This window comes from Tachysurus fulvidraco, chromosome 10, assembly GCF_022655615.1.
Source record: "Tachysurus fulvidraco isolate hzauxx_2018 chromosome 10, HZAU_PFXX_2.0, whole genome shotgun sequence".
NCBI lineage: Eukaryota > Metazoa > Chordata > Actinopteri > Siluriformes > Bagridae > Tachysurus > Tachysurus fulvidraco.
The window spans coordinates 14,817,880-14,830,190 of NC_062527.1; the positions used below are offsets into that span (position 1 = coordinate 14,817,880).

General features: G+C 35.9%; 1 protein-coding gene across 19 annotated transcripts in view; it reads right to left on the reverse strand.

Moving 5' to 3' along the window:
* LOC113654903 (protocadherin alpha-C2-like) overlaps positions 1 to 12,311 on the reverse strand; it is a 32,546-nt gene continuing 20,235 nt past the window's right edge. For 6 of the 19 annotated variants that reach the window (XM_047819390.1, XM_047819384.1, XM_047819388.1 and 3 more), the window contains exons 2-3: positions 3,502 to 3,537; positions 1 to 2,380 (exon numbers count right to left, since the gene is read on the reverse strand). In XM_047819390.1, coding sequence (XP_047675346.1) covers positions 3,526 to 3,537 — 12 coding nt within the window. In that variant the 3' untranslated portion in view covers positions 1 to 2,380; positions 3,502 to 3,525. Of the gene's footprint in view, positions 2,381 to 3,461; positions 3,538 to 9,306; positions 12,260 to 12,311 lie in introns of those variants that run through there. The other 13 variants (XR_007144073.1, XR_007144077.1, XR_007144075.1 and 10 more) reach the window with 5 other exon arrangements.

Here is a 12,311-nt window from a genome sequence, read left to right on the forward strand (position 1 = left end):
TTCCTTTGCATTGAAATCCTTCCATTTTATTACATAAGTCAATGGTGATGTAGAGAGGATAACAACATCCTTTGAAGGATATTAATCACATTTTTGCAATCACAAGAAGAGAGAGGTATGCAATACAATTAGTAGCACAACTCTAAATGTTCATATAAACCAAGCTTATGAGTTAAATGTGCAAAAACTGAAAGGTATAATAAAAATACAAATAATTAAAATAAGGTAAAAGGTGGTAAGTCAGCTCACTGCTATTTTTAAAGATTAACCATTTTAGTTATACACCCCATATGTACACATACAAAAAACAAAGCATTGTATCATGCAGCAGAATACAGAACGGTTTTCTTTTTGTCAGACATAATGATTTTTATCAGTATCATTACTGTCATTTACTTACTTTATTGTAACACAATACCATTAAAATCCAGACAGTTAAAATCAAATGCCTATGTTCTGATTTAAACTACATACAGGATATACAGGTTAATTCCATTTAGCTGTACTGCTTGCATTACATTAGCTGTAATTAGGCATATTTTTTTTAAAAAAGCATCCCTATATCAGCACACTGAATACTTTTTTTTTTATATATATATTTCTACCTTTTCATAAAAATGTACAGACCACATGTGTATTATGTATATCATGATGTACACAGAGACATAAAGTTGAAGTTTAGAAGGTTAGAAGGATTCTGATGAAATTTCTTTCAGGCAGAACATGTTTAGTTTGAAATGAGACTGTTTGTGCACAAGTAATATTTGATGGCAACTTATAAACAGTGTTGCAGTGGAAAAGAGGTGCAAGAAAGGGTGAATCTGTTCACTCTTAGAGTATGCTGCTTTTGTAGCAAGCAGTATACATAAATTACTAGCTCATACGACAAATCAATTGAAACCCTCTTATGGTTTTCTATCTATTAATTCATATGTTAGTGTGCCATGCAACATACTGGCCTATAACCTCTTGGTGTTTATGTCCTGCCTGGGAATGTCATCAGAAGCCTGCATATATTTTAACAAGACGTTTCTGATTGTGATACACAAATAATAAGCCATTTTCTCAGCATTTAGAACAACTGCAGAGTACAAAATTGATGCAGTTCATACTATAGGTTAACACAACCATCTAAATAATGCACCACCAGCATAACACTTTGCAAACAAAAAGACACTTTTTTAGTTTATAAAACAAAATAACGCTAAATCAGTTTTGAACATCTAAAACAAATGATAAAATTTCAATAAGAAAGTACAGTACATTTTTAGTAAAATCATAACAATTGCCATAACACAAATAAAACACCCTAAACTGGAACAAGACACCATCACAACCTTGTTGTTTTGTCTTATTTTATAGTAATTTAAGATTGAAGTAAAGTCTACACAATAGTATGAAGACATTTTAAATGTTAAATGTTCATATAATGCAAGCTATATGCCTTTCTACTGTATCCAGTCTAATATGTGCTTATTTACAGTAAACATGTTCAAGATTTATACGACTAAAATTAATGTCATATGAAATTGATATGGTACATGTTTATTTTGTTTAATAAAAGTTAATTCATGTAAAATGAAAACCATAATCAGAATGAACCCATTTGGACTGGGATACTTTATGAACAAAGGTCAAAGATGGGTTACAATTCAACTGTAAAGCAACTTAAAAACAGTGAAGAAATATATTTTTGGTAATGCAATACAAATTATTTAAATGGAACATGTGTAATTTGTTTATCACAATTTTAATTTGCCAAGCCAGCAATACATATATGGCATAACACATAGTGGAAACATAAATGTAATGATTTGACATCCATTAGGGAAAAGTTGAACATGGACCATTCAAGGCTATCACCACATGCACAATTTCAGGGTCCTATCAGCTTAATGACACTTCTTTGTGCTTTTTTGTGTTGTTCTTCATTTTATGTTCATTTTAGGCTTTCACCAAGCTCACTTGAAAATTTAGATGTGTCAGACAGTGAAAAGTCTAAAAGTTTATATAAAGTAAACAAATGTCCATAGATATAGCCATGCAGATCCATGCATGGAGCCCGGTCGTAAACACTGTTCTGAGTGGGAGTGGGAAAATCCTCTATTAGGTAAGAACATCGATTAGTCACAACCAGAACTGAAGTCATTTCCAATCAGGTGCGTTAAATTTGCACAATTATTACTGACAAAATGCAAAGACAATGTACAATTGGTGTATTAAGAAAAAATCTGAACAGAGACACAGGTTCTAAATCAGCAAACAGGTGTACAGGAATGAGACGCTTGATTTTTGTAGATCGGGTTCTTCTCAGCATCACTTGAGCAACAGGACATGGAATGAAGGCTCATGAGGAACTGCTACTGGTGGTGGTAGAGGCCTAACAAAAAGAACACATAAAAGCAGTCAGGGGCAAAATTTGAACCAGCAAGTACCCCGTATAAAAATCAAAATCTGAACACAACTCATGTAGCTGAGGCCTTTCAATCAAACAAATAAAAAAAACATCATGGACTGAGTCCGTTTATTCCTTTAAGGTAATTGGCATCTATCTAAAAACATCATGCTTAGAGAAATGTAGTTATGAGGATGATTATGACAGAAGACTAAAAACTGGGTGATTATTGTAGCAATTTACCATTATTCAGTAATATCACAGCAAAAATTATATTAAAGTATGTAAACTGAATGTGTTTTACCCATTGAACACTGAACAACAAATAACAAACAAACCCATAAAATGAAAAAGTGTGTAATTAAATACAGTACATCAACTGTGTTTAGCAAATTAAGAATGTATATTGTTCATATCAAAATCACATCGTGTATAGGCTCATTTGAAGAGTGTGTCTAGAGAGCTGTCTCTTCTCTTTCATTGATTCTAATAATTAAAGATGAAGGTTTGCATTAGTATATTGTACATTAATAGTATTAGTAAATTATAAGTATTTTTTTCATCTTTCATTTGCAGGTACTCTTGGTTAGATGTAAGTCAAAAACAGAGTAGTCTTAGAAGGTGTCTTTAGGCTGGTAAACAAAAGGAATGCTAAGAAGAAAGGTCAACCTTAATCTTCAATTTAATCTGGACTACCATGTTGCATGTCATAAATTCAGTAATTATTATCAGTACTACTTCCATGTGTGACCAAGAATGCCATAGTTGTTATTTTCATTATGTGTTCATATTGAGCACATTCTTTCTGTAGCACTATAAATGTCAAACTCTGGAGCAGCAGATATCAATGGATTTTACAAAAAATATTCAGTTTGAAAAGTTTGGCTTCGCCAATATGATTTCGAAATGAAGGAGATCCAAGTAAAGCAGAATCAAATTCAGTTCAATTAACCTCTTCCACAACTCCTCCTACAACAAAACAGTTTAAACACAACAAAAACAAAAATCAAAATCAAAACAACGATTGTACTCATTTAAGAAAATGTAAAAATGTCAAGCGGCGCACAGTTGAGGTGCTCCAGAAAGAAGATGGCAGGGCTGCATACCTTCAGCATGAGAAGGGACATCTCTCATTTTGAGTACTTTAGAATAGAAACAAAAACAAGAGACAATTTTAATTAATGTGTTAAGATGTGACAAGAAGACAAGGAAAAAATATTGCAGAGCTAAGAATTGATTAAACGTTATTATTATAAATATTAATTTTGTGAGTTCTTTAGTTTGAAACATACTAAAATTCAAAAAAAGTAATTCAAAAAACGTCCAAAAAACAAGAGAAAGAAGATCAAATTGTTTGGAACTAATTAATATTATTGAAACTATTATGGAATAAAATTCAGTGTTCAAATCATGAATGATTATATGTCAACAAATGAGTTTAATCAAAACACCAGTATGAGGTATTGCATTAACAATGGCATGGCAAACATTTAAAAGTATCAAAATGCAAGTAAAAGGAAAGGGAAAGTAGAAGTGGCAATTTTCACTTTCCTGCACTCAGTTTTTCGCTCTCTCTTTCTCTTTTCTCTCTATCCCTCTCTCACACATATACAGTATATCACATATATAAGTAGATAGAGAGAGTAAGTGAGAGAGAGAGAGAGAGAGAGAGAGAGAGAGAGAGAGAGAGAGAGAGAGAGAGAGAGAGAGAGAGAGAGAGAGGGGAATATTTTGCATACTTACCTTTTTGTCTGTAGAACAAATACATTGATCGCAAAATCAGTGCAAACAAATGAAGATGGGCTAATAATTAAATTGGACCAGAACCTGACAAACTGTTTAAAGTTCTGTTTTCAGTGTGACAAAAGGTATCTGCCAACCACCACTGCACATTTACATTTATATTTCTTAAGTTACCAAAACTGCCACAACAGAGGTCTACTTATGGCAAAGCAGTGAGGATACAGTATGTACTCTTCTGTATATTATACACAATGCCTATGGTCTAACTACCAGCTCAGCTCTCCTTTTCTGTTTTTTGAAAGAAAAATACTGTACCAGTAAATAATAAGATAAAATTTGTGATGATCGCATTCCTCTTACTGGACACTGTGGCATGGAGAAGCAACTTTACTGGACTTTAGTTTCTGACACTTCAGCATGATAGTCACCAATATCAGTAACAGGAACGACACCAGATAACACTAAGCCCAGTCCAATTACCAGATATAGGATTAAATCTGAAAATATGTCAAACTTTATAGGCATGTCTGTCATGTCAGCATAACTTTGACTTGCATTGACTCTTGAATTGACTTGACTTGACTTGACTTTTGATCACAGTCTCCACTGCAGATGTGTGATGGTGACTGTAGCTGAGAGAGAGGGCTACCACTTGGTAGTCTGCTAGAAAATCAGTGATTGTAAAAAAAACAAAAAACAAAAACAAAAAAAAAAACCTTGCAGATCTTAAGGCATCAAAATGGTTGAGCTTCTCATACTCCCTTTGCGCAAATAGGCCCATCAAATGTTTGCTCCATTAACAAAGTGACATTCTTGTTGACTGGGTTTCTGCTGAATGTATTTCCAAAGATCCTGGAAAAAACTCAATTCTGGCTCTTCTCTAATACTCTGATTGCCTTAAGATCCTTTTTGGGATTTCATAGTTATTACAGAAGGTTTATAGAAGGTATCTCCAAGATAGCATGCCTGTTGCATTATATTTTGACCTTTGTCTAAATGCTGGGCCTCCAAAACTCTCTAATCTGTTGTCTTGCACATGTTGTTCTATACCTCAAGCCTCCTTTGATACTTTGAAAGAAAACAGTGAACCAGTTCTGTGGTTAACCTTTTTCAGTCATCCATTTTACAGTGGAAAGCAACACCTAGAGATTAATTGCTATCTTTTATCATCAAGAGGAAAAAAGAAAGGTAATAGCCTTTCAAGCAAGTGACTTACAATAAAGAGAAAAGTGACACAAATTACAGCAATATGAAATAGGCAATAACAGAGAAATTCCTTGAAAATCCTTATCTAGTCTTAGCTAGACACAAACTGGACCAGGGGGTATTACTGGAGACCAGAGTGGAATCTGCACTGGTAAAGTCCTTGTCACTGATTATAATATTTCTACAGGGAAGGCAAGCTTTACTGAGGTTTTGCTTCTGACTATTAAGCACAATGGTTACCAATATGGGGGGGCACGGTGGCTTAGTGGGTAGCACGTTCGCCTCACACCTCCAGGGTCGGGGTTCGATTGTGTGTGTGGAGTTTGCATGTTCTCCCTGTGCCTTGGGGGTTTCCTCCGGGTACTCCGGTTTCCTCCCCCAGTCCAAAGACATGCATGGTAGGTTGATTGGCATCTCTGGAAAATTGTCCGTAGTGTGTGATTGCGTGAGTGAATGAGAGTGTGTGTGCCCTGCGATGGGTTGGCACTCTGTCCAGGGTGTATCCTGCCTTGATGCCCGATGATGCCTGGGATAGGCACAGGCTCCCCGTGACCAGAAGTAGTTCGGATAAGCGGTAGAAAATGAGTGAGAGAGGGTTACCAATATGGTTACCAGTAAAAGGAATATCACCAAGCAGCTTTACTCAGCTTCAGTTTCTGACACTTCAACATGATACTCACCAATATAACAGGAAGACACCAGATAACACTAAGCCTGGTCCAATTCCAAGCTACAGGTTTAAATTTGAAAAGTAATATTCTAAAGTCACTTCAGTCATGTTAACATATGTTTTATGGAGAGTCTGACAGTGGACTCAGTGGATAGTTTGATGGTGACTGTAGCAGAAAAAAGGGCTCTCCGTTATCCTTGGCAATCACTACCAGTTGCTGGTGGCACGAATCTCTGTAACCAAACATTCATGTGGTCCAGATCTCTCTATTGTGACAACTAAGTGTTCTGAAGTAATTGATAAGTAATCCTGGAGTTCTGCAAAGGACAATTTTGGTATCAGATAAAGTAGTGTTTCCTCTGTCAGTAACAGTAAATGCGATGTCATATTCTGCAATCATTTTGCAATAGACTGATTCTGAAAGGACAAACTCATAATAGTTGTTGGACTTCTCTCTGAGCATAAATGGTAGCTTATCCTGAAATGTCTATTTGTCCATTTTCCCCTGAATCTTTATCATTCGCATTAACCACAGCAATAACTGTACCTAGTGTGATATCCTCTTTAACAAGGGTTGTTAATAATATTACTGAAATTTCCAGAGACTCATTCATATCTCTAATTAAAATATTCAGATTTTATTAGCCTGTTAAGATTGTTTCTTTGTCTGTCACTATAATTTCCATGTTGTTAATAGTGAATAGTACCTTATGAACAGTCTGCTCTTCTCTGTCTAATGCCTTTTTTAGATTTAAATCAGCACATTTGGATCCATTTTGACAGCTGAATCTCAATATGAAGATTATCACCTACATTCAGATACTATGTCAGGATCCACAGCATTAATTAAAGAAAGGCTCTCACCCACGCTAGTTGCATCTATGTCCAAATGCATGCATTGTCATTAATATCAGTTATTTCAAGTTCAATACGGAACAGCTGAACAGGATTTTCTATTGTAGCATACAGCTGAAAAACACAAGTAGTAACTGACTTTGATGTACAAAGGAACTCTCTGTCGACCTCAATATAAATCTTTTTAGGTTTTCAAGAGTATTTACATCCAGGCCCAAATCTGCTGCCAAATTTGCAACTATGTACCCCACTTCTATTTCTTAGGAAACCGAGTAATGTGAAAGCGTAAGTGTTGCATTAAAGAGATCGAACAGCAGACATAAAATCAAAATATACCGTAACCAAGGTCTTAAGGTCTTATTGGCATCCATTGTCAGAACCTCAGTGTTTATTGTAATCAGAAAAAAGCACACAAAAAAAGTCCAGAGACAAATGTTTTGAGTAGAACAATCTCTGAATATAACTGTAGATGTTCAACGATAAAATAGCGTGTTTATGAACTTAAGAATGTTGAGTTTTATTTTTAAGAACTGACTACTGAGGTTTTACTGAGGTCTTGTTATAATAAGCAAGTTTCTGTTTCTTGCAAGCTGACACCCAAATGTACGAGAGGTGGAGTATAAAAGATATGGAAAGCCAAAAGGATCTGTATTCAAAGTCATAAGTCATGTATATTGAAAATGCATATTTCTTGCTTGTGGCTCAATTTATTATTTACATGCATTAAATTAAATGCATTATTTATTATATACTATATTTGCTACAATTTTCCAATGTAATAAAGCCTGTCTCATACTGTGAAAATGATTGACATACAATTTGTGTGGTATAAAATGTTTCCCTATTATCACAGACATTTTTAAACTTTATCGAGAGTCAAGTCAAATATTAAGCTGTTATAATGCTCATTCATGTCAGAAATACATCGTAAAATGTAGCTTTATTCCATATACTTACAGGTCCAATTACAGTCAGAAGATATTGTTTCATTAAAAAATTCTACAATATTCATTACTGCACTCAATAATGATGAGTTATGCAGATCTTAGACTTAAATTAATAAACTACTCAGATATGTGCAGGTGTGTCTTCATTTCATGCAAACAAGATTTTTTAAATTTATTTGACAATTTTTGTTTGCCATACTCCACTGTGTACATTCCAGTGTCTGACAATGAGAACAGGAAACTTTTGGAATGTGACCCGGGTTCACTGACAGCTCGGGTGGGAGATTTCACTGTTTATGACTATATGTGTAGTGCTCAAATGCCCTTACTAAAAGTGAGTAAATAACACTAACTCACATCCAAAATAACTAACACTAACTCACATTCACAGTCAATAGTATGTTTACTGTGGGAGCCAGCTCTTTGAATACTGCATCAAGACAGCTCTCCATCTTCAATACAAAATACACAATCCCTTAATATCTGTTACAACATCAAGCTAAAAAAAAAAAGGACTAGAGACACTGAGACACTGTGCTCTCTCCTGTGCTCAGCCTTGACTGTGTGTTTTCTTTTTGCACTCCTGGAAGATATGCAGATATTGCGTTGATACACAATTGGCTTTGACTAGCTGCTGCCCTTCATAAGGAGAATTGGTGGTCTCTATGAGTGCACTAGGCCAAAGAATGTCAAACATCTCTCTGCTGCATTTATGCATGTCCTGCAGATCCATGATATGAGGCAGAAATACCACGTTAACAGAAGTATTATTCCTGAAATTCTTGGTTGGGCTTCGCATTAACCTTTCAGATAGCTCAAGGACCTGGTGTGACTCCCAGCAAAGGGTCTTTTTCAAACAAACTAGCTATTTTTTGTCAGTGACTTTTCATGAAGAGGTACTGTATATAGAATGCCTTCAAATATTTGGCGAAGCTAATGCAACCTGGGCATGTTGCAGGCGGAGATCATCTGAGTGCATCTGGTGTGAGTGTCCATGCCTGCAATCTAGTGACCTGGGCTAAGGATTACCTATATCAATCAGGTTTGTTTGTTGCTGAGCGAATCCACTATTAGAGCCAGACAAACACTGAATTCCTCTTAAAAAGACTGTTCTATAATAAAGCAAATGGCTCAGCACTAAATAGATAGCTTAATTATAGGGGAGGAGCATCTTCTTCTGAGCCTATACATTATGGCTGTAAGCCAAAAAGAGTATATGCCATACTGAGATGCTGAAATGCATTCTTGAGAGAGACCTCAAAGTGCTATATTTTGCATTGTAAACAGTGTCTCAAAGCATAGAATGTGAAGTAAATATCTGTGTCACAGATATTGAAATAGGTTACAGATCATAAAATGGATCATTGTACATCATTTTAAAAATATTATGTACAATGATCCATTATACATAATATTATAAGTATAATCAATTATGTCCCCAAAGCAAGGGAAAATGAGAAAGTAAAAAAATTGAAGTTTTTGGATCCTACCTGTAAAGTTGATGCAGCTGAGTCACTAGTCTCAGTCAGTCCTGTGCTTCTCGGTATACTAGACACAACATATCTTGACCCCTTTGGCACAGGTTGTCTAACTACCAGCTTTCCTTTTCTGGTCTCTGCTAGAAATAAACTGTACCAGTAGGCATCATTGGAGACCAGAGTAGAATCTGCGATGGTAGAGTTCCTCTCACTGATCACACTGTTCCTACAGGGAGGAGCACCTTTACTGGCCTTTGGTTTCTGACACTTCAACACAATGGTCACCAATATGGTGATCAGTAACAGGAATGAAACTGAACCCAGTCCAATTACCAGATACAAGTTTAAATCTGAAAAGATGTCATATTCTAAAGGCACTTCAGTCATGTCAGCATAACTTTTCAGTGCAGTCTCCACTGTGGACAGTTTGATGGTGACTGTAGCAGAGAGAGAGGGCTCTCCGTTATCCTTGGCGATCACCACCAGCCGCTGGTGACGCGAGTCTCTGTAACTGAACATTCTCGTTGTCCGGATCTCTCCATTGTACTGGTCCAAACTGAATAATGTAGCATCAGTGTTCTGAAGAAATTGATAGGTAATCCTAGAGTTGTGCACCGAATCTGTGTCTATAGCTATTACTTTGGCTATTAGAGTTCCTTTATCGGTGGATCTTGGTATTTTTTCTTCAACCACTGAGCCGTGTGCGCGCCATGGAGACACTATAACTGGAGTGTTGTCGTTTTGGTCCATGATAATAATGTGAATAGTCGCATTACTGCTGAGAGGAGGAACACCAGAATCTCTGGCCTCAATATGAAAAAGAAACTCCTTCTCTATCTCATAGTCAAATGTCTTTAGTGCATAAAGATTACCGTTCTCTGGATTAATAGAGAAGAGCATGGACATAGAGGTGTTAAGTATTTCTTTTTCTATTATGAAATAAACTAGATACTGGTTTTCGTGGAGATCTGGATCATCTGCAGTGAGGGAGCCCAGTGAAGCCCCAGGTGGATTATTTTCCATCATTTGTATAGTATAAAATGATTGCGAAAAATGTGGAACGTTGTCGTTAATGTCCAGCAGTTCTAGAGTTACAGTTTCATTATCAGATAACGGAGGGTTTCCTCGGTCAGTAACGGTAAATGTAATGTCATATTCTGGGACCTTTTCACGGTCTAATGGTTCTGAAACTAAGAGCTCGTAATAGTTGTCGGATGTCTCTCTGAGTTTAAAGGGTAGATTATCAAAAATATGAATATCGATTTCTCCATTTTCTCCAGAATCTTTATCACTCACACTAATCACTGCAATAACTGTATCTACAGCTACGTCCTCTTTAATAGGACTTGAAAAGGATTTAATGGAAATTTCCGGATGATTGTCATTCATATCATTGATTAGTATAGTTACTTTGCATTGTCCAGATAACGAATTAGTACCTTTGTCTTTAGCTATTATTTCTGCATTGTAAATTCTAAAGTCCTCGTAATTAATCATTTCTTTTACTCTTATTTCACCAGTATTTGGGTTTAATCCAAATGTAGATTGTGTTTTCTCAGATGTATATAGACTAAATGAGTACTCAATATCAGAATTGGTTCCCTCATCCTTATCTGTTGCATTTAATTTGATTACAAGGCTGCCAATTGGTGAGTTTTCCATGAGATTTATTGTATAACTGTCTTTATCGAATTGAGGGGCATTGTCGTTTGTATCCAGCACACGGACAATAATTTTAGCTGTGCCAGAGCGTGCAGGTGATCCGCCATCTACAGCGGTCAGTATCAGATTATGAATAGCCTGTTCTTCACGGTCCAGAGCTCTTTTTAAAATTAAGTCTGTAAATTTCGATCCATCGCGTCCAGTTTGAATGTCGATATTAAAGCAGTCACTGTCACTGAGATAATAGGTTTTTATAGAGTTTGAGCCGACATCAGGGTCAACTGCATTGGTGAGAGAAAACTTCTCTCCTACTGGTGTTGATTCGGATATATCAAGATGAATGGTATCACGACGAAATTGTGGTGAATTATCGTTTATGTCTGTAATCTCAAGTTCAATATTAAAAATTCTTATTGGATTTTCAATTATGACATCTAGCTTAAAAAAGCATGTAGCTGTTTTAACGTTGCACAATTGCTCCCTGTCCATTTTCTCCACTATGTAAAGCTCTCCCGTTTCTTTGTTAACGTCCAAGTATTTTTTGTTGGCTACAACATCTAGTCGCATCTTTCGTGCACTCAAGGTATTCACATCAAGTCCTAAATCGGCTGCGAGATTTGAAACAACAGATCCCTCTTTCATTTCTTCTGGTATCGAGTAGTGAGTAACAGCAAACGCGGAACAAATAACCGCAGAAATTAAAAGGAATGTTTCGACGTACCTCGACAATACCCATTTCATGACGAAGTTCTCCATTGTACGAAGTACTCGTTGACGCAAATACAACCAAAACAAGCAATTCTTTATTTGTAGAGAGTAAGAAAACGATTGCTTATCGCGAGAGTAATAACCATCGACTGCGTGAAGATTTAATTCTCGTGCGTGTTTCCACGAGAGCTATGCCAACGGGACACAACCGGATGCAGACAAAATAATGGCCACACCAAAGAAACAAAGAGTCCGTTTTGCTGGTGAACAGCGACGCTAAGTGCAAGAGAGAAATGCTCGTGCATTTACAAAAAATATATATATATATTAAAAAAAACTTTTGACAACCGCCCTTATACAGAGCGAAAAAAATGCAATAAGTTGTGAATTATAGTTGTGAACCTCTTTGTATTTTTTATAGCACCTAGGACATTCGTAGATACATTTTGTATTTACGCACTGTAACACATGCATTTCTGCGTTTTCTGTGTTCATTCTTTCCGACTAATTATCAATAAAAATCAAAATCAGTTTCATTAATGAGAAATATTTATTTAATTCGACCCATCAGTATTTATTAATTTGTTCCTAAAAACACATATTCAGTAGTATATGAATTTTAAGAAATTAATGAAAATTCAAATTAC